This window comes from Elephas maximus, chromosome 6 (assembly GCF_024166365.1).
Source record: "Elephas maximus indicus isolate mEleMax1 chromosome 6, mEleMax1 primary haplotype, whole genome shotgun sequence".
In the NCBI taxonomy this organism is placed as follows: domain Eukaryota; kingdom Metazoa; phylum Chordata; class Mammalia; order Proboscidea; family Elephantidae; genus Elephas; species Elephas maximus.
This window is the reverse complement of record NC_064824.1, coordinates 55,716,297-55,739,618: the sequence shown is the minus strand read 5'-3', so window position 1 is coordinate 55,739,618 and position 23,322 is coordinate 55,716,297. Positions and strand designations below refer to the sequence as shown.

The window sequence follows — 23,322 nt, the reverse complement described above, 5'->3', positions numbered from 1 at the left end:
CAGAAGAAAACAAATAATAAAAATTAGAACTGAACTAAATGAATTAGAGAACAGAAGAACAATTGAAAGAATTAACAAAGCCAAAAGCTGGTTCTTTGAAAAAATCAACAAAATTGATAAACCATTGGCCAGACTGACTAAAGAAATACAGAAAAGGAAACTAATATCCCAAATAAGAAACGAGATGGGCCACATCACAACAGACCCAACTGAAATTAAAAGAATCACATCAGATTATTATGAAAAGTTGTACTCTAACAAATTTGAAAACCTAGAAGAAATGGATGAATTCCTGGAAAAACACTACCTACCTAAACTAACACAATCAGAAGTAGAACAACTAAATTGACCCATAACAAAAAAAGAGATTGAAACGGTAATCAAAAAACTCCCAACAAAAAAAAGCCCTGGCCTGGATGGCTTTACTGCAGAGTTCTACCAAACTTTCAGAGAAGAGTTAACACCACTACTACTAAAAGTATTTCAAAGCATAGAAAATGACGGAATACTGCCTAACTCATTCTATGAAGCCACCATATCCCTGATACCAAAACCAGGTAAAGACACCACAAAAAAAGAAAATTACAGACCTATATGCCTCACGATCATAGATGCAAAAATCCTCAACAAAATTCTGGCCGAGAGAATTCAACAACATATCAAAACAATAATTCACCACGACCAAGTGGGATTTATACCAGGTATGCAAGGCTGGTTTACTATTAGAAAAACCATTAATGTAATCCACCACATAAATAAAACAAAAGACAAAAACCGCATGATCAAGTGATGCAGAAAAGGCATTTGACAAAGTCCAACACCCATTTATGATAAAAACTCTCACCAAAATAGGAATTGAAGGAAAATTCCTCAACATAATAAAGGGCATCTATACAAAGCCAACATCACTCTAAATGGAGAGAGCCTGAAAGCATTTCCCTTGAGAATGGGAACCAGACAAGGATGCCCTTTATCACTGCTCTTATTCAACATTGTGCTAGAGGTCCTAGCCAGAGCAATTAGGCTACACGAAGAAATAAAGGGCATCCAGATTGGCAAGGAGGAAGTAAAATTATCTCTATTTGCAGATGACATGATCTTATACACAGAAAACCCTAAGGAATCCTCCAGAAAACTACTGCAACTAATAGAAGAGTTTGGCAGAGTCTCAGGTTATAAGATAAACATACAAAAATCACTTGGATTCCTCTACGTCAACAAAAAGAACATCGAAGAGGAAATAACCAAATCAATACCATTCACTGTAGCCCCCAAGAAAATAAAATGCTTAGGAATAAATCTTACCAAAGATGTAAAAGACCTATATAAAGAAAACTACAAAGTACTACTACAAGAAACTAAAAAGGACCTACTTAAGTAGAAAAACATACCTTGTTCATAGATAGGAAGACTTAATATAGTAAAAATGTCTATTCTACCAAAAGCCATCTATACATACAACGCACTTCCGATCCAAATTCCAATGACATTTCTTAATGGGATGGAGAAACAAATCACCAACTTCATATGGAAGGGAAAGAAGCCTCGGATAAGTAATGCATTACAGACAAAGAAGAAGAAAGTGGGAGGCCTCACTCTACCTGATTTTAAAACCTATTATACCACCACCACAGTAGTCAAAACAGCCTGGTACTGGTACAACAACAAGCACATAGATCAATGGAACAGAATTGAGAACCCAGATATAAATCCATCCATATATGAGCAGCTGATATTTGACAAAGGCCCAGTGTCAGTTAATTGGGGAAAAGATAGTCTTTTTAACAAATGGTGCTGGCATAACTGGATATCCATTTGCAAAAGAATGAAACAGGTCCCATACCTCACACCATGCACAAAAACTAACTCCACGTGGATCAAAGACCTAAACATAAAGACTAAAACGATAAAGATCATGGAAGAAAAAATAGGGACAACCTTAGGAGCCCTAAAACAAGGCATAAACAGAATATAAAACATTACCAAAAATGATGAAGAGAAACCAGGTAACTGGGAGCTCCTAAAAATCAAACACCTATGCTCATCTAAAGACTTCACCAAAACAGTAAAAAGACCACCTACATATTGGGAAAGAATTTTCAGCTATGACATCTCCGACCAGCGCCTGATCTCTAAAATCTATAGGATTTTGTTAAAACTCAACCACAAAAAGTCAAACAACCCAATCAAGAAGTGGGCAAAGGATATGAACAGGCACTTTACTAAAGAAGATATTCAGGCAGCTAACAGATACATGAGCCAGGCAGCTCTCGATCATTAGCCATTAGAGAAATGCAAATTAAAACTACGATGAGATTCCATCTCACTCCAACAAAAAGGCCGGCATTAATCCAAAAAACACAAAGTAATAAATGTTGGAGAGGCTGCGGAGAGACTGGAACTCTTATACACTGCTGGTGGGAATGTAAAATGGTACAAGCACTTTGGAAATCTATCTGGCGTTTTCTTAAAAAGTTAGAAATAGAACTACCACACAACCCAGAAATCCCACTCCTCGGAATATACCCTAGAGAAATAAGAGCCTCTACACGAACAGATATATGCACACCCATGTTTACTGCAGCTCTGTTTACAATAGCAAAAAGCTGGAAGCAACCAAGGTGTCCATCAACGGATGAATGGTTCAATAAGTTGTGGTATATTCACACAATGGAATACTATGCATCGATAAAGAACAGTGACTAATCTGTGAAACATTTCATGACATGGAGGAACCTGGAAGGCATTATGCTGAGCGAAATTAGTCAGAGGCAAAAGGACAAATATTGTATAAGACCACAATTATAAGATCTTGAGAAATAATATAAACTGAGAAGAACACATACTTTTGTGGTTACGAGGAGGGGAGGGAGAGAGGGTGGGAGACGGTTATTTACTGATTAGTTAGTAGATAAGCACTACTTTAGGTGAAGAGAAGGACAATACTTAATACACGGAAGGTCAGCTCAACTGGACTGGACCAAAAGCAAAGAAGTTTCCGGGATAAAATGAATGCTTCAAAGGTCAGCGGAGCAAGGGCAGGGGTTTGGGGACTATGGCTTAAGGGGACTTCTAAGTCAATTGGCAAAATAATTCTATTATGAAAACATTCTGCATCCCACTTTGAAATGTGGCGTCTGGGGTCCTAAATGCTAACAAGCGGCCATCTAAGATGCATCAATTGGTCTCAACCCACCTGGAGCAAAGGAAAATGAAGAACACCAAGGTCACACAATAACTGTGAGCCCAAGAGACAGAAAGGGCCACATGAACTAGAGACTTACATCATCCTGAGACCAGAAGAACTAGTTGGTGCCCGGCCACAATCGATGACTGCCCTGACAGGGAGCACAACAGAGAACCCCTGAGGGAGCAGGAGATCAGTGAGATGCAGACCCCAAATTTTCATAAAAAGACCAGACTTAATGGTCTGACTGAGACTAGAGGAATCCCAGCGGTCATGGTCCCCAAACCTTCTGTTGGCCCAGGACAGGAACCATTCCTGAAGACAACTCATCAGACATGGAAGGGACTGAACAATGGGTAGGAGAGAGATGATGATGAAGAGTGAGCTATCTGTATCAGGTGGACACTTGAGACTGTGTTGGCATCTCCTGTCTGGAGGGGAGATAGGAAGGTAGAGAGGGTTAGAAACTGGCAAAATTGTCACGAAAGGAGAGACTGGAAGGGCTGACTCATTGGGGGAGAGTAAGTGGGAGTAAGGAGTAAGGTGCATGTAAGCTTATAGGTGACAGACTGACTTGATTTGTAAACGTTCACTTAAAGCTCAATAAAAATTATTATTAAAAAAAAAGTGATTGGTTTAAAATTACCTTACACTGATAATGGCCTCATTAACATAACGAAGAAAGTCCTTTTCCCAAATGGGATGACATCTATAGGATTAGAAGTTTAGGATTTACAACACATATTTTGGAGGGACACAATTCCATCCATTATGCTTATAAAGCACAGGATTGTACATGTAGACATCTCAGGGTTTAGAGCAGGTTTTAGCCAGATCAAAATGTCTCAGGTTCAGACTTCAGACCTGAGGGTTTGGCTATTGCCAGCATTTGAGGTTTCTGGAAGCATAATTACTGATCATAGTTTCACTGCTTTATATTGGTATGGCTAACAGATAACACCAATTTGTTACCGACAAATTCAGGATAGGAACAACTATGATACCTATGAAAGCTCTGAAAAACTTTCATAATGAACAAATTATAGTAAAAGCTTATGACAAAGTATTCCACATCTACACAAATTTAAATAATGTGAATTCAGATAACAAATTTATATATAACAGAATTGGTCTTCAGAAACTGAAATTTGTGACTGGCTAGCTTGTTTTGCAGGTTTGCTTTGGTTGACTTCACTAACCTTGCAGAGATCTGACCCCATATTTCACAGGGCTGAACTTTTTGTACCCCACTGAGAGCCCTGATGGCATAGTATTTAAGAGCTATGGCTGCTAACCAAAATGTCGGCAATTCAAATCTACCAGGCGCTCCTTGGAAACCCTACGGGGCGGTTTTACTGTCTTCGAGGGTCGCTATGAGTCGGAACCAACTCAACAGCAATGTGTCTGCTTTGTTTTTTGTTTTTTTTTTCAGGAGCCCTGATGATGCAATGGTTAAATGCTCAGCTACTAACTGAAAGGTCACTAGTTCAAACCCACCAGCAGCTCCACAAGAGAAAAGACCTGCCCATCTGCTCCCATAAAGATTACAGCCTAGGAAACCCTATGGGGGCAGTTCTACTCCGTCATATAGGGGTGCTATGAGTCAGAATCAACTCAACGGCACACAACAACAAAAACAACAATATTATGGCAAGGTTTAAATGTATCACTTAAAAAAAAAAAAAAAAACAAACAAACCAACTGCCATCAAGACAGGTGATCCCATGTGTTTCAGAGAACTGTGTTCTATAGGGTTTTCATGGCTGTGACCTTTTGGAATCAGATCTCCAAAGACTTTCTTTCAAGGTATATCTGGGTGGGTTCAAATCATCAACCTTCCGGTTAGTAGCTGAGAATTTAACCATTTGCACCACCCAAGGACTCCACTTTATAACTAAAGAGATTTTACTTGGCTAGCTAGGCAGTATAGATGGGCCTCCCCCTGCCATCAAGTTTAAATCAGAGATTTAAATAAAATGACCATTAAGACATGATGCTTGAAGCAACAGACTCCTGACACATCCTGATGTAAAATTCTTTAGCATCACTCATTGCCACCTCACCAATTTCTTATACGCAACTCCTAAGCCTAAAATTATGTTCAATAGTGTATTTAGTTTAGCTTTTCTTATTCACTTGTAGACATTACAATGCACCATTAAATCAATGCTTCAAGTACTAAGCCCACATATTTAACATAAAGCAAGAAGAATTTTTTCTTGGTGAGGCCATTATATCAAGCTAGTAAGTCCAAGAATAGAAAGAGAGGGCCATTTAAATGTTTTGATGGCACAGTGAGAATGATTTAGAGAAGCAACAACTTGATTTATCTTACACTGAACATATAGGTCATTTTCTTTAACCCTTCGGGAAAACTGTGTATCCTATATTTACTTTCTAAAAAAAATATAATTTTGAATATGCAAAACTGTTTGGCTCCACTTTTTCAAAGACATTTGAATGTCAAATAAAGGGCTACATCTGGATTCCATAACACTGTGTGTCTGTTTTCAGTCTTTCCTAAAATTTGAAAATAAAATGGCAATTACTATACAAAATACATAGACCAAAAAGAATTCATAAAATCTAAAACCTTAAAACCAAATACACAGACACCAAACATAATTAAAAATGCACAAACAGCAGAAGATGAACTAGACAAATACGACCTCCCAAAAATTAAACACTCATGCTCATCAAAAGACTTCTCCAAAATAAAAACAGAACCTACAGACTGGGGAAAATTTTATGCTACGGCACCTCTGACAAGGGTCTAATCTCTAAAATTTATAGAAAACTTCAACACCCCCACAACAAAAAGCCAAACAATTCAATTAAAAAATGGGCAAAGGATATGAACAGACACATCATCAGACACTCAGGCGGCTAACAAACACATGAAGAAATGCTCATTATCACTAGCCATTAAAAAAAAAAAAAAAAAACCCTGCTGTTGAGCCGATTCCAACTTAGAGGGGCCCTATAGCAACCCTATAGCCATTTGAGAGGTACAAATCAAAACTACAGTTAGATACCATCTCACCTCAACAATAATGGCACTAATCAAAAAAACAGAAAACAACAAATATTGGTGAGGTTGTAGGGCAACTATAACTCTCATACACTGCTGATGAAGTGCAAAAGAGTACAACCACTACGCAAGAGTATGGTGCTTCCGTAAAAAGCCAGAAATAGAAATACCATGTGGTCCAGTAATCCTACTCCTAGCTATATACCCCAAAGAAATAAAAACCATCACATGAATAGACATATGCACATCCATGTTCACTGCAGCATTATTCACAACAGTAAAAAGACTGAAACCTAAGCAACCATCAATGAATGAAGGGATAAACTGTGGTACATACACATGATGGAATACTATGCAATGATAAACAATAATGAATCTGCGAAACATCTCACAACATGGATGAATTTGGTGGACATTATGCTGAGAGAAATAAATCAATCACAAAAAGACAAACATTGTATGAGACCACAAGTATAAAATAACAATGAAAGGTTTACACACAGGAAAAAAAGAAAACAAAATTCTTTAATGGTTACCAGGGGTGGAGAGGGGAGGGAAGGAAAAGTACTGACTAAATAGAAGACACATGATAATACTGTGAAGGGAAAGGCAATATATCCTACAGGGGAAGTCAGCACAACACGACCAAGGTAAGGGAAGACACTGAGAGGAAAGCAAGAATAAAAGACAATTACAGTAACTACTATAGCATAGATAATTCTGCAACAATAGTACTGACAAACAATAATTTACAAATGGATACATAGGTAGATAGGTATGCTAAAGACACGTGGGAGGGTGTAACAAAGCACACTCACCTGCAGATATAGGTTTACATACATAATTGTAGGTGCTGCATGTATATTAACATAGACAATAGAGCATACAAGGGGCACAATCATGGAAACTTCTTAGACATAACCAAACACCTTGTGGGACGAAGTTCCTAGGCTCGAAGACAAAGGACCTCAGACTCAAGAACATCTATGTCAACTGGCACAACATAGCTCATAAAGACAATGTTCTGCATCCTACTTTGGTGAGTACCATCTGGGGTCTTAAAAGCTTGTGAGCAGCCATGTAAGATACAACTATTGGTCTCTTCCAGTCCAGAGCAAGGAAGAGTGAAAAAAAACAAAGATTCAAGGGAGCAATCAGCCAAAAGGACTAATGGACACATGGACCATATCAACCACTGTCTACACGACCCCAAGACAAGAAGAACTAGATGGTGCCTGGCTATCACTCCCGACCGCTCTGACTGGCATGACTGGGATCACAAAAGTTGTTCCTGGACAGAGTAGAAGAAAAACATGGAAAAAAATCAAATTCACAAAAAAGACCAGACTTACTGGTTTAGCAGAGATTGGAGGAATCCCCGAGACTACAGCCCTGGGATACCTGTCTGACCTGGAACTAAAGGCATTCCTGGAGACCACCTTTCAGCCAAACAAGAGATAGGCCCATAAAATAAACAATAACACCTGAGAGGAATGTGTTCCTTAGAACAATCAATTATACGAGACTCAAAGGAAAACACTTTCCCAAAAGCAAGAATGAGAAGGCAGGAAGGCAGAAAATCTGAACGAAAGGAAACAGAGAACCCAGGTCAGAAACAGGGAGAGTACTGACACATTGTGGGGAACACAACCAATGTCATGGAACACTATGTACAAGCAATCAAATGGGAAACTAATTTTCCCTGTAAATTTTCCCCTAAAGCACAATAAAATTTTTTTAAATACATATGTTAACCCATGAAATGACAGAGATGTTAACTCTCAATAAGATTATAGCCTTTGCAATCTGGGTATTAACTTTGGGATATTAACATGGTACCTGGTTTAGGCTTCTGGCTAAGACTCAGCTCCCACTCTTTTTCAACTTTAACACGTAGGCCTGCCTTGGAGAATGGATGACAAAAATGGTATCTGTAACCCAGATTCCAAAGATGCCACTGACCTCCCATTGCTTCCTGCAACTCATCCTGAAATCAAGTCTCCCAAAGTACTCCCACACAGTAGCCTAATACAAGGTGACCACGGGAACAGCAAACTCAAAGTTCTAAACGTGAGGATTACCTTAAGAAGTAAAACAGAGGTGTGGACTGCAGATAGCAACCTGGCATTTATCAAGGGGAGGCAAACACTGTTCCCATTAAGGAAAATCAGGAGGCAGACACACATGGATAGGACCTCTAAGGAAAGCACCTCCTGAGACAGGCAAGCATATGAGTGACCATCTCTCCAGACCACAGGCTCTTCACCAGTAAAGGGAAGACACTGCATAAGGTGCTCTCCAATAACCTTCCTAGGTCTAAAAGTCTCTAGTTCTGTAAGCATTAACCTCATCAGCAGTGTGATCCTCAGACAAGTGTGGTAATGATATCTGTGGCTTAATTTTCATATAGTCATAAATTAGAAAAGAAATTTCATTACTTACAAAAGTAAAAAATTAGGGGGAAAAAAAAGATTGTCCAATAAGGGATAGATTAAATCATAGTATACCCATATAATAAAATTCTACGTGAACATTAAACATCATGTTTTAGGAGAATATTTAATGAGATGAGAAGATGATGGTCATTAATTCCAATTCTTTTAAATATATACATGGATATAGTTAGAAAAAGTAAAAAACAAAATGCTAACAGTGCTCATCTCTGGATAGCTGGGTTTTACTCTCTTCTCTTCTTCTGTACTTGTCTGCATTTAAAGATTTTTCCACATAAGCATGGATTACTTTCATAATCAGAAAAAAACTTTTAAAAGTGGAATTTCCTAAATTTAAAAAAGCATTTCTCTAACCTGGTATTAACACTACTTTATTTCAATTAAAACTTCTGAGGATGAGCCCACGGAAGTGCAGGGTAAAGATCATAATGTGATACTATAGCACAGTTTTGACTGTGTATGTGGATGATGATAACCAGTAGCATGAATGCAAACCTAAAATCACATCTTTAGTTACTGAGGTATGATCACACGTGCATCTGCAATGCCTCAATGATTTCCTGGTCGTGTCTAAAAAGATGCAGTAAACCATTCTTTTAAAAGGGAAGCAACTGCTCTAATGTTTTAAGTTAAGAAGAAAAGAATTTCTCTTTTCCCTTACTGCACTAGATCCTAATTCTTGAGGTGCAGAGGGGAAGAGGGCAATGAACTATTTGGGAGTCTAATGTAAGCTATTAACACCTGCCCTCTCCCCCAAAAAATTATATCTCAAGTCTCCCAGATTTTGTGAACTGTCCCTAATAAAAGGAACTATTCAAACGTCTAAAAACTTGTATGAACTACAACTGTCTCTGTTGGGTTGAGTTTCCCCAGAAGCAGACTTTCGGAAAAGGAGTGCAAGTAATTTATTTGGGAAGTGAACAAGAGAGATAGTCCAGGGATGGAAACCAATACAAGGTGCATTAATCAGTAGATCACTGTTGTGAGCAAATAAGACTCCCTCTCCCACTGAGTACTTCAGGAAGCGTGCAGACGGTACACCTCAAAGATGCCCCAACTGAGGGGTGAAGAAGCTGGGCCACTGTTCCAGGTCTCATTAGTCATTGGTTAAGGGCTGCTCCTTGGGATGGTAACACCCTGGCACTTCTGAACTGTCCCCAACACAGGTGGAAGAAAAAGCCTTCCAGAAGCTAGAGAAGGGCTAAAAGTCACAGCAGATTGCAGCAGACGGAATAGGCTGCTGTGTGTTTCCTACCCACTAAGTACAATGTGAAAATAAAAATGTCCTTGGCTAGGTTAAAAAACAAACTATACAGTCTACAAACACTTACTTAGTACCCACTCTTCTGCTGGGTGCAAAAGATAAAGTGGAAACGGTCAGTTTCATGATATTTCATTACTTCTACTAGAATTATCTCTCTCCCACTTAATTACTGCTTTCAGAGTGATCTAAAAATTTATTACAGTTTACTTTTCTGTGTCAGAGTGACTTCTATTATGTCATACAGAAACATTAAAAATAATAATTTTATTCAATAGTATATTTATAACTGTATAGGCTGAATTATCAAGTTTATTGCCAACATGAGAGAACTTCCATTTAGACCAAGCTTCTATGATAAATGAAGCCTCTGCTTACAATATCACACATCCAACGACTGGAAGAATTTTACACAGACTGGCTTCTTGCTCCATACATTTCAAACCTTGTTTCTTCTCCATCATCCACACACTTCCACTGCGGGACACTATAGACTTGTTCATGCAACCTCTGGTCCTGCACTTTTATGTCACAATGACAGCTAAATCCACACAGTAGATTGTAGAAATATTCCTGAAAGGCATTCCCACACACGGATGGCTAGCAATGACTTAGCTATACACAGAAATAACCTCAAACTACATTAAAAAAAAAAAAAAAATCGCTGTACCCAAGGTAAATGTATCCAATTCAGTTTTGCATAAACTGAATTTAAAAAGGCCCATGGCCACTCTAACACAACCTGCCACGAGAGAAAGAATGGGGGCTGGGGGGGACTGTGAAGCTGGATGGGGAAGCAGAAGGTGGGATGGAAAGATATTGATCTAAACTAGCTGCCGTTAAAAATCTCTTACTTTTTGAGCTTCTCGGATCAGGTGGACACTTGAGACTATGTTGGCATCTCCTTCTTGGAGGGGAGATGAGAGGGTGGAGGGGGTTAGAAGCTGGCGAAATGGACATGAAAAGAGAGAGTGGAGGGAGAGAGCAGGCTGTCTCATTAGGGGGAGAGTAACTGGGAGTGTGTAGCAAGGTGTATATGGGTTTTTGTGTGAGAGACTGACTTGATTTGTAAACTTTCACTTAAAGCACAATAAAAATTATTAAAAAAAAAACCTCTTACTTTTGCAAATTTTACAAAAACATAAGATCACTTATATACTGTTAGTTTCCTTCAGGCTCTTGGAAGGGACTCAGGCAACTGTGGGGTCCTAAAATTTAAGCATCATTAGTTACCTGGAAAATATGCCTCTGGAGCTAGATTTTGCTATGCCCATACTGCAAATAAAGAAACAATCTCAAAGAATTTAAGTAACTTGCCTAAAGGTACAGAAACATGACTAAATCTACAATCTAAAATTTAGGCTCTAATCAAAGGAGAATGAAGAACACCAAGGTCACACGATAACTAAGAGCCCAAGAGACAGAAAGGGCCACATGAACCAGAGACCTACATCATCCTGAGACCAGAAGAAATAGTTGGTGCCCGGCCACAACCGATGACTGCCCTGACAGGGAGCACAGCAGAAGACCCCTGAGGGAGCAGGAGATCAGTGGGATGCAGACCCCAAATTCTCACAAAAAGACCATACTTAATGGTCTGACTGAGACTAGAGGAATCCCACGGTCATGGTCCCCAAACCTTCTGTTGGCCCAGGACAGGAACCATTCCCGAAGACAACTCATCAGACATGAAAGGGACTGGACAGTGGGTAGGAGAGAGATGCTGATGAAGACTGAGCTATTTGTATCAGGTGGACACTTGAGACTGTGTTGGCATCTCCTGTCCGGAGTGGGGATGGGAGAATAGAGAGAGTTGGAAGCTGGCAAAATTGTCATGAGAGACTGGAAGGGCTGACTTATTAGGGGGCGAGCAAGTGGGAGTACGGAGTAAGGTGTATATAAACTTATATGTGACAGTTTGACTTGATTTGTAAACGTTCACTTGAAGCTCAATAAAAGTTAATAAATAAATAAATAAAATTTAGGCTCTAAACTGCTAAACTATCCTGCTCTGCTATTTTTGTTGTTAGTTGCCGTTGAATCAATTTCGACTCATAGGATTGCTGATGAAAATATATTTAAAGTTATAGACAACTGGAAGCTCCAGATTCTAGAGAATTAGGCAGGGCTGAAGAAGAGGATTAACAGAAATCAAGGAATAAACAGGATGGGTTAAGTCAGTTAGCATGGACTTTCTTCTGAATGTTGTATCAGTGTAGTTGCTTAGGCATGCAAGTTTAATTTTTTTTTTAAAGGAGAAAAAATCCTATATAAATAGATTCCTGGATTAAATGCAGTATCCGATTTAATTTTTATAATGAAGAACAATTAAATTGTCTGCTCGTTTTTTCTGGATCATGAGAGCTATTCACAGTGAAATGCCTAACATTTTGCTCATTGTCAAAAAAAAGCCTTCAAGTGCTGACATGAAGGATCGTGCTTTATTTCAAATTGTGCCCACCACTGCAGTAACAGAAGCTCATCACACATATGAGAGAAGGCACACTGGAAGTAAGATTCATCTCTTCTGGTTGAGTTGACATAACCAGGAGCATTCAACCTAAACATCAATGAATGCCTGTTTTAATATTTCTCCAATTTTATTCACAGTTACAAAAATCAGCATAATTTCTTTTTTCTATTAACTGCCGTTTATTGGACTGAGCATCACTTCAAAGAATGCTAGTCATTTAAAAGTATTTCCATTTTAGATACCACATTAAACTTAACAAAGGCATTTAAGCAGTTCTGATTACTGAAAAATTAAATGTGCCTAAATCATCCAGTTTCATTCTAAAGATAGCCAAAACTTAAATACCTTATGAAACGGTTTCTAAAAGGTACAGTGAAAATGCATTCTTACTCAGCCGTTTACTCAAAAAAGCTTTAAGAAGCTCAGTACAATAGTGCAATTTTAAATCAATCAAAATAAAGTACAACGAAAAACTTACACCATACTGTCTTCAGATTAGAGAGCCCTGGTGGCACAGTGGTGCTCAGCTGCTAACTGAAAGGTGGGTGGTTCGAACCTAGCAGTCACTTCATGATAGAAGGACGTGGCAGTCTGCTTCCATAAGGATTTACAGCCTTGGAGACCCTGTAAGGCAGTTCTGCTCTGTTCTGTAGGGTTGCTATAAATTGGAATCAACTTCATGGCAACAGTTTTTTTTTTTTTAATCTTTAGATGACTCTATCTGTGCTAATGTCTTTACAATCAAATTGATTCAGAGAAGTAAAGGTACCTACTTACTTGTTACAACCTATAGTTTCTTTTATAGGGCCAATCGCTTAATTTTTTAAAAGCGGTGAAAAATAAGACCAGAGGCTACAGCATATATTTATGTTATATATTAAACGTTGAAAGCATTAAATGTCAAAATGTATCCACATTAAGCTACCCAAATTGTTTCTTCACATATTTTTTGTTTTCAGAGTTAGTTTGTACATAAGGAATTTTAAAAATCAAGGTCAGCATTAAAAGCAAAAATAAGGGAAGGGACTGCCCCATGGCCTAGAGGCAAGTATCAGAGGCTCAGCTTGGGTAAGTAAGCAACCAGTGACCATGCCATGGGCTCTGGATTGCAGCCTTAGTTCATTTGATGCCAAGAGAGATGTCAGGTAGGACAGGGGCTTGCTGGTATAGTTGGAAGAGCAGGGTCTTTGGAGCCCCGCCCATGGAACTGAATTCTGGTTCATGTCCCAGCTCTGTGATGTTGGACAGGAATCTTAACCTATTTCAACACCTGTAAAATGGGGATTATAGGAGAAACTACCTCAGCCTTATTGGGAGGATTTAATGAGATCATTTATACAAAGTGCCTAGAAAGTGTCTGGCAATATGAAGAGCTCAAGAAATGCTAGGTATTATTATTATACTCAGTCTGCCTTTAGCTGAGTAACTTTGGGCAACTTACATACCTCTACACTTTTCTTTTCCTCTCTGGAAAAAAATGGAGTAACAATAACATACATCTTAGGCAGTCTACATGAGGCTTCCCAGAGATATATCCAAAATACCTTCTCTAGGCTTCCCAGGCGCCTGGAAAATGAGTACTGGTTCCTTAAACCTCTCTGTTCATGCCGTTGAACAATGTTGCTTCTGTAATAAATGTTTTAAAGTAACCACAGAAACATTATATGCTCCTGTAAATTGACACACTGCACTTACAGAGCAAGTGACAACTTAAAAAAATAATAAAGGAAGGGGAAGGTCTATGCTTTTTCTGTAGTTAAGAACCAAAGTGATACTGTACATATTAAATGAACCGTATTTCTTATGTGGATTTACTTTGTATATGAAAATTTCTATGTGTACCAGGCAGCTTTTCATTTTAATTTTCAAAGCAAACCTACAAGTCAAAGATTTTCAAAACAGCTGTCTTCCTTCTTTCATCTCCAGAATCATGGAGAAAGTTCTAATATAAGCTCTTTGAGAACATTTACCCTGCCTCTTAACGTTTGTTGCCCCTGTGAGTCTCAGCATGTGGACAGACTGGTGGACAGTAAGTCTCTGCAGATTCGGAGTGGGTACACAGATGAAGATGACAAGCCAACACCTCCTGCATCCAGGAATGACATTTCTGGGGTCTCCAAGGCTCACTTGCTACTATTATAGCACTTCTGAAAGTTGTGTCTTTACTACATGACATTAAACAAACGGACAAGGCCATGCTCATTTATGCACCCCCCTCTCCACACCATCACTGGGTTTCGGAAATAAATGTTGACAAGAACTCACTGAAATCCATTGGGAATTTCAAAAACCCAATAGAAATTTTGAGAAACTTGACAAGATTTTAAGTGACAGCAAGAATATCACTTAAAATATCATATAGCAAATGCTTTCCATGATGCACTAATCAAATATTTACTAACTGCTAAACAACATTTATTTTGTTTCAGTATGGAGGACAGAATCAAAATCTGAACTTTTAGGATATTTTAATAACCTTTAATAGTTTCCTACTCTTTTCATCCCTAGCTGTGACTCTTTTGTAATTTCCCAGTTTGCAAAACCAAGGGACATGCCTCCTACCTCACAGAGTTGTTGGAAGGATTCAAGGAATAGCAAATACAAATGCTTTGAAAACTGTAAAGCTATGTTACTTTCCTTACTCTAAAAGCATCCACAATTTTATTATTTATAATTGATCTCAATGACTCGGTATAAGTGCCATCCAACAGAACTTCCTGCGACAACGGAAATGTTCTGAATCTGTCTGATAGAATAGCCGCTAGTAACATGTGGCTATTCAGCACTTAAAATGCGGCTAGTGAGAGTAAGGAACTAAATTTTTAATTTAAATATTAAATAGCCCATGTGGTCAATGGCTACCATAGTGGACGGCCCGATTCTATAGCTTTAGAAACATAAAATCTTTTCATTGTAAAAACAAAAATTGTAAGAGATAAAATTTGACTTGTTTTCTCATCCACAGTTTTTACTCCTGTCTTTATGGGACAGTATTTTTTTCAGGTTTATTCTATAAAAATAGAAGATGACAACTTAGAAGCAAAACTCTACTTAATACAGTTAATTTGGCAAGTGAGGTCTCCAAAATCTGATCAGCAAAACCTCATTTTAATATGGCATATTTGGCAAATGGAGTCTCCAAAAAACCTAAACGACATATACCAAAGGCTGGCACATAATAAGTGGTTAGCATATAACCACTGAATGAAAGAAGGACAAAGGAGAGGCTGCCGCCTCTTCATGTACATCTCTGTATGCCTGAATTAAGGGTTCACCTTCTTCTCCAACATCACTGGCAGATACACCCTCTACTTCTTCCTGAGTGAAGTCTACATGAAATGTTAGTTGAAGTAGAAAATATATAAGACAAGGACACTTACCTCAAGAAGCTATAATCTACTTAGATGAAATACACAACAGAAAAGCAAACCAGTAGAAATCAAGTCTCACATAAGAATATAAAAACTACCACACGGAGTTTATCTTTAAAAGCCTGAGAACAAATAAAGACATTTGGAGAGGGAGAGAACACTGCTGGCCAGAGTGGTCTGAGAAGGCCAATACAAGGGGATGGATTTTAACTAGGTCTTGGAGGACTGCAAATATTTGAGCACAGTGAAGGGGGAAGCGGGGAACATTGAGTACGCTAGTTTTCCTGAAGTGGAAGGTTCAGGAAGGAAAAGTAACCAGGGTTTAAGTATGAAGGGACTTAAATGGTAGGCAGGCAAAGGAGTTGAAACAAGAAAATGCAGTGGAAATAGGGGAAGCCACTGCAGGTTAGAGACAGAAAACTCAGGTTGTAAACAAATTATTCACTCATTCACAAAGCAAGCAGCTGGTCCTCACTATGTATGTCAGGCACATTGCTAGGTGACAGAATTACAATGATGACCATGACACAGTTCTAACCTGAGCAGGGCTCAAAATATAACTAGGAAACAGACACGGAAACAACTTCAACACAATGTGACACATGCTAATAGCAGAGTTATGTGCAAAGTGATAAGAACTACAGGTGGGAAAGTTTAAATCTAAAGTGGGGTGGAGAGAGGGGTCAGGGAAGGCTTCACTAAGGAGGAGTCACTGAGTTAGACCTTGAAGAAGAAAAAGATGGGCTCATCAGACTAAGAAGGACATGTTAGGTGCCTACAGAAAAGCCTTCAGGAAATATAGAACTTGCTAGGAAGATCATAGTTCTGTGGCCTTGCCTTTAGAAACATCAGGTATACTTATATTGGCTTCAATGTGACAACTGGATCCATTATAATTACATACAATACTCTCTAATTTATATCCCTATTTTGTCCTTTATACAGTACCAAACCAAAAACCAAACCCAGTGCCGTCAAGTCAATTCCGACTCATAGCGACCCTATAGGACAGAGTAGAACTGCCCCATAGAGTTTCCAAGGAGCGCCTGGCAGATTCGAACTGCCGACCCTTTGGTTAGCAGCTGTAGCACTTAACCACTAGGCCACCAGGGTTTCCTTTATACAGTACAGCACTCAGTAAACACTTTTTTGAAAGAGTATTACCTATGATGATTTACATCCTATGTAGGTGAAATTCTGAAAGAGCCAACATTAACAATTACATTTTTAAAACACACTATTGTTACTGTAAATCGAATATACCCGCTGTCTAAAACAAAACAAAGATACGACAGGGAAAATAAAATAAAAAACCTGAAGTCCAGCCACAAAGCAACTTCAAGAATTCCACTTAAAATCAATGCAGTTTTGCTAAAAATAGGACGAACTCACAGGACATAGTATCTGTAAAACATTCAACAACAAAAGACTAAAAAAATTGATTATATGGGCAAGTTTTTGTAATTTACCAAAGCTATAAATTTAACTTTTAAAAACTATTAATTTAAATCACCAACACATCAATAATAAAGGTTGAATTACTAAGGTCTCGTGTAATTTTCTGTGCATGTTTTTAGAAAGAAAGCCTTTAAAAGTTACAATTTATTCAAATTTTATTCAAGTGATTTCCTGGGGTGGGGCGAGGACCATCAAAATGTATGAGTATTTCCAACTACACTATTAAAACCAAACACAAGTTTAGTTTATCTATTAGGCTAAAACGAGCTAGGAAATTTGCTGTTTTATTACTCTTAATACTTACATAACTTACAGTACTAATGATTGTTAGTGTTTTTTCTCTGAAAACTTCGTGTACTCTAAATTCTACTTTTGTCCTCAACTCATCAACAGAGTAGACACACCAAAAAACAAGCAATTGCCATTGAATCCATTCTGACTCATAAGGACCACATAGGGCAGAGCAGAACTGTCCCCTAGGGTTCCCAAAGAGCAGTTACTGGATCCAAATTACTGACCTTTTGGTTAGCAGCTGAATGCTTAACCACTGTATCACCAGGGCTCCCTGAGTAGACAAAGGTATTAATAATTCACAAAAGGGAGGGTCACAGGAAGTTTGCTGAAGGTCACACCAAAGCCTCATCAAGCTGGTCTTGGTGCTCAATGGCTGCAGTATTAATAGTCGGAGAAAGATCATCACGTAAACCTATCTCATAATAGTTATTCAGACAATTAAAGTTAAAATAACTGAATCGATCTTTTAAAATATTGTAATTAGTATTTTTACTATGGAATTTGATACAAAGAATTATCTAAGTTCACAAATGCAGTTTGCAAGAGCATGAAAGGTAGGGTATTATGCAAAGAGATTATCCAAGAGTACTAGGTGACAGTATTCCAAGACTGGAATTCAAACTCATTCATTCATTTAAAGTATCTAGCACCCCTACGGGTCAAGATTAGTCCTTACCATGGAGTATGTAACTTAGGGGAGAAGAAGAACCATTTTTTCCTGTAGAAGTGATATTAATGCTTTAGTTCCACTCTCCAGTTACACTGTAGAGTGGTAAATTCATGGATCCATGCGGCTTCTATGGGGAATTGTATTCAGAGTTCCAAACAAATGACTTACAAACAATATTTTGGAAGATTGATACCTGCCGATACACTGTTCATAGATTGCAGACTGACACATATTTTTCCTCTGTCCACAGCATGAGTTAGACATTTAACAGTTGAGTGGTTTACCATAGGTTCCCACATAATAGCAGTTCTTTTGATAGTCCAGTTGCGCTTTCTGTTTCCTTATTCAGTGCTTTTTTAAGCTGACTTTGCTGCTTATTCAGTCATTGACAAATTGACAATAAGTGGAAAATTTCCATCAGTGCAGCAGTCTGAAATTCAAGGTAAAATCCAATGAGACCATTTATTCTAGCAGATGTCACAAGAGATTTTCAAAACATTCTTCTGTTTATTCATAACAATGGAAGGGAACATTTTCAATAACAGATAATAAGTTTGGACTTACAAAGGCACATAAATTGTATAAAGAATAAAAGAAAAGCACAAAATACAATAAACCACAAGTACTGCTTTATGAAAAGGAAAATCAGAATTTACTAAAATGGCAAGTGTTAAGGCATAAATTATAATCTCTCATAAATAACGCATGTTCACTGGGATTAATTATTTTATACAGACTATGTGGTAAAGCGTTTCAAGAACTACAATTCAAAAATAAATCAAGTTCACAATTAAAACCTGATCTAAAATCACTATTCTATCGCTGGTAGGAAGCACCTCATCAGATGCAGGTTTTTCCCAAATAAAGCCAACAGTCAATCTAGATACCAGTAATGTATTAAGTAAGAAACACCTAAGAAAGCAGTATTACTAGCTAAAGCTCACCAAATACAAGATTTTGTATTAAGTCTTCCTTCCATACACTTGCAGGACAATTTTACATGTTTATTTACATAGCAAACTTTTCAAGGACAATGTTCCCAGTTCATGTGTCTTATCTTTCCCAACTAGATTGTAAAATCACAGATTCTTTAGAAACTCCCAATACCGAAACCAACAGTCTACAAAACTCCGTAGGGGAAGTCACCTTTTTGGACATAGGGCTAGTAGAATCTGATACATATTAGGGGACTAATAAATTTTGATTGAGCTGAACTAAAATGAATCACTTATCTTTTTAAGTAAGAGGTATCTGAAACAGAACACAATACCTTACACAGACTAGGACTCCAAAAGATATCTGAAGCACTGTCTTCAGTCCCCTCGCTTTGACCCCTAGTGGTACCCAGGAATAAGAAGTTACTTCTAACTGGATTGGTCCTTATTGCCCACTCGGTCCAGGAAAGAGATGTCAGATAATGTGATCCACTTCATTGCAAAGTGGTTATTACTGGTTTCTATTTTACATGAGTGTTTACAATCATCATAAAGGTATGGAAACTAAAAAGCCTGTTCAAGTGTTTACTTTGATCATGACACTGAAAGTTCATTTAATATTGCATACATTAGTATAATCGCTTCTCTCCTTTGAAAATAATGTGCTTACTGTATTAGCAAAGGGATACCAAAACCAAACCCATTGCCACTGAGTCGATTCCAACTCGACTCACTGCAACCCAATGGGATAGAGTACAACTGCCCCATACGTTTCCAAGGAGCAGCTGGTGGATTTGAACTGCTGACCTTTTAGTTAACCACCAAGCTCTTAACCACTGCACCACCAGGGCTGCAACAAAGGGATATAACCAAACTCAATGTTTCTGAACTACTGTTTTATGGATATATACATACTAAAGTTCTATAGGGATTCTTTTTTCCCTTTGTGAGAGAGAGCGCGGTCTAGAAGAAAATCTTTTCAGTAATTTTTTACAGAAGAGCACAAACCTAAATTAAAAAATCATCCTGTTAGACTCCACCACAATTTCTAAACACTGGTAGAGTTGAACAAAAAGCACCTACATTCTATAATGAGATATGAATCAATGAGTTCCTATGAACACGAAGTATTCATGGCAAAGCAACATGTTTCCCAAGGAACGGATGTCTGAGTTACTTAATTCCTCTGAGGACAAATCAAACCAGTTGGCTCAAAGGTAAGTGCGTCTTTCTCATTTTAACCAGAGTAGTCCCCTCTAACCATTATCCTACATTTCCCTTCTGTTTGTACCCAACTTCTGGAAAATTAAATCTCAATCGGGAGTTGAGCCTCAAACGGACTGGTTCTTAACAAATGAGTCCAAGAAGGCAGGGCCGCGGCAAACTGAGAGGTAAACAGCATCGACGAAAGGAGGTGGCCATCACTCAGTCCCTGCTGATTGTTGCGTGTAGACCCCCAAGCATCCTCACTCCTTGAATACCTTACACTACTCTCACACAACAGATACTGAACCACTGATTCAGCCAGTATAGGATCACAAGGCTGTCTAGCTGTAATACTTATATTTTCAGGACCTGAGAATGTCAGGTAAACAATTTCAATTTTCTCCTCTTATTCCAGACGGTAAATCCTAATAAATTATTGAAGAGAAAACAACACATTCTCGCTGAAGAGAAAAAAAAAATAATAACTGAATGAGAAGTCTTGATATTCTTAAAGTTACGAAATATATGTACTAGAACAATTCTAGAAAGTATCTGATCCAACTCTCTCATTTGGTAGATGAGAAAACGAAAGCCCAAAGGAGTTAAATGACTTGCTCACGAGAAACACTCCTGCTTAGTGGCATAGGCAGGTCTAGAACTACAGTCTCTTGATATCTATTAAACTACTCTCTGTTGCTTTACGTTGAGTATTTTCCAAACCTTGTCCCTTCTAGTCCTTCTTGCTTTGGCACAGTTTCCTGCCAGATTTCAAATATTATTCTTTTTACGTTTGACTAATTTCAGAGAAAAAAAGACAGCTTAAAGAGCTAACTTAAGCTTCATGTTGCTCCATAAATGGTTAACACTTTAGAGGATTTTCTTCATGTCCTGACTAGCAAAAACACTATAAAATGACTACTGCTAGAATTACAGATGCAACAACAATATACATATTTAAAATGCATGTTTTACATTTTGCAGGTGTTTCCATTTTTGGCTCCTGCAATGTAATACTATCAGTCCTCACCTTTTAAGGATGATTGTTTATTAGGGAAGAAGCCTATGTTACACAGTGGTTAAGCGCTCAGCTGCTAACCAAAAGGTGGGCAGTTTGAACCCACCTGCCGCTCCCCACAGGAGAAAGATGTAGCAGTCTACTTCTGTAAAGATTACAGCCTTGGAAACCTCATGGGGCACTTCTACTCTGTCCTTTAGGGTGTTATGAGTCGAAATTGACTTGAAGCCAAAAGGAGTTTTTTGGGGGGGCAAGGGAATTAATAAGGTAAGTTTACCCAAACCTCCTATACTTTGTTGGTTAGCACAGTTCAAGTGTTTCTAAATACTGCCTCCTTCAAGAAGTGATAACCCTCCTACTATGGATTAAATTTGTTCTTGTCCCAACCCCTCAAAAGTACGTTTAAGTCCTAGCCTTCGGTATCTGTGAACAGGACCTTGTTTCAAAATAGGGTATTTGAAAATACTATTAGCTATGTTAACATGAGATCATAACAGAGTAGGGTGGATTCTAATCTGAGTTGCTGTTGTTAGGGACCCTCGAGTCAGTTCCAACTCATAGGGACCATATGGACAATAGAATGAAACACTGCCCAGTCCTGTGCCATCCTCACAATCATTGCTATGTTTGAGCCCATTGTTGCAGCAACTGTGTCAATCCATCTCATCGAGGATCTTCCTATTTTTCACTGGCCCTCTACAGTACCAAGCATGATGCCCTTCTCCAAGGAATGGTTCCTGCTGATAACATGTTTAAAGTACATAAAGCAAATCTCACTATTCTCGCTTCTAAGGAGCATTCTGGCTGTACTTCTTCCAAAGCAGGTTTGTTCGTTCTTCTGGCAGTGCATGGTATATTCAATATTCTTGCCAACACCATAACTCAAATGCATCGATTCTTCTTCAGTCTTCCTTATTCACTGTCCAGTTTTTGCATGCATATGACGCAATTAAAATACCACGGTTTTGCTTGGGTCAGGCGCACCTTTGTCCTTAAAGTGACATCTTTGCTTTTTAACACTTGAAAGAGGTCTTTTGCAGCAGATTTGTCCAGTACATCATTTGATTTCCTGACTGTTGCTTCCATGGGCTTTGATCGTGGATCCAAGTAAAATGAAATACTTGACAGCTTCAGTCTTTTCTCCATTGATCACAATGTGGCTTATTGGTCCAGCTGTAAAGATTTTTGTTTTCTTAATGTTGAGGTGCAATTCATACTGATGGTTATAGTCTTGGATCTTCATCAACAAGTGCTTCAAGTCCTTTTCACTTTCAGTAAGCAAGGCTGTGCCATCTGCACATTGCATGTTGTTAATGAGTCTTCCTCCAATCCTGATGCCGCATACTTCTTCACATAGTCCAGCTTCACAGATTATTTGCTCAGCATACAGATTGAATAAGTATGGCGAAAGGATACAACCCTGACATACACCTTTCCTGAGTTTAAACCACACAGTATCCCCTTATTCTGTTCTAATGACTGCCTCTTGGTCTATGTACAAGCTCCTCAAAAGTACAACTACAGATTGCTAATGAGTCTTCTCCCAATCCTGAGGCTGCATTCTTCTTCAAATAATCCAGCTTCTTGTATTATTTGCTGAGCATACAGATGTAACAAGTATGGTGAAAGGATACAACCCTGATGCACACCTTTCCTGATTTTAAACCACATGGTATCCTCTTGTTCTGTTTGAATGACTGCCTCTTGGTCTATCTACAAGTTCCTCATGAGCATAATTAAGTGTTCTGGAATTTCCATTCTTCACAATGTTATCCATAATGTGTTATGATCCACACAGTCGAATCCCTTTGCATAGTCAATAAAGCACGGGCAAACAAAGAAAAGGCAGCCATGTGAAGACGGAATTAGACTGCAGCTGCAGGCCAAGGAACACATGGGGCTACTGGAAGCCTGTAGAGACATGAAAGGATATTTCTCTAGAGTCGGAGAAAACATGGCCCTGCCAAT

The 23,322-nt window shown here is 38.4% G+C and overlaps 1 protein-coding gene across 6 annotated transcripts in view; it reads right to left on the bottom strand.

Annotated features, from left to right (window-relative positions):
* Window positions 1-23,322, bottom strand: part of PKP4 (plakophilin 4) — a 312,885-nt gene that overhangs the window by 283,937 nt on the left and 5,626 nt on the right. Inside the window, exon 2 of one of the 6 annotated variants that reach the window (XM_049888796.1) lies at window positions 18,483-18,628. The exons of 3 other annotated variants lie outside the window; for them this stretch is intronic. Coding sequence is in view for 1 of the 3 variants with exons in the window: in XM_049888793.1 (XP_049744750.1) it covers window positions 18,392-18,410 (19 nt within the window). In the remaining 2 variants the exon portion in view is untranslated. 2 more of the 6 variants (XM_049888793.1, XM_049888798.1) reach the window with 2 other exon arrangements.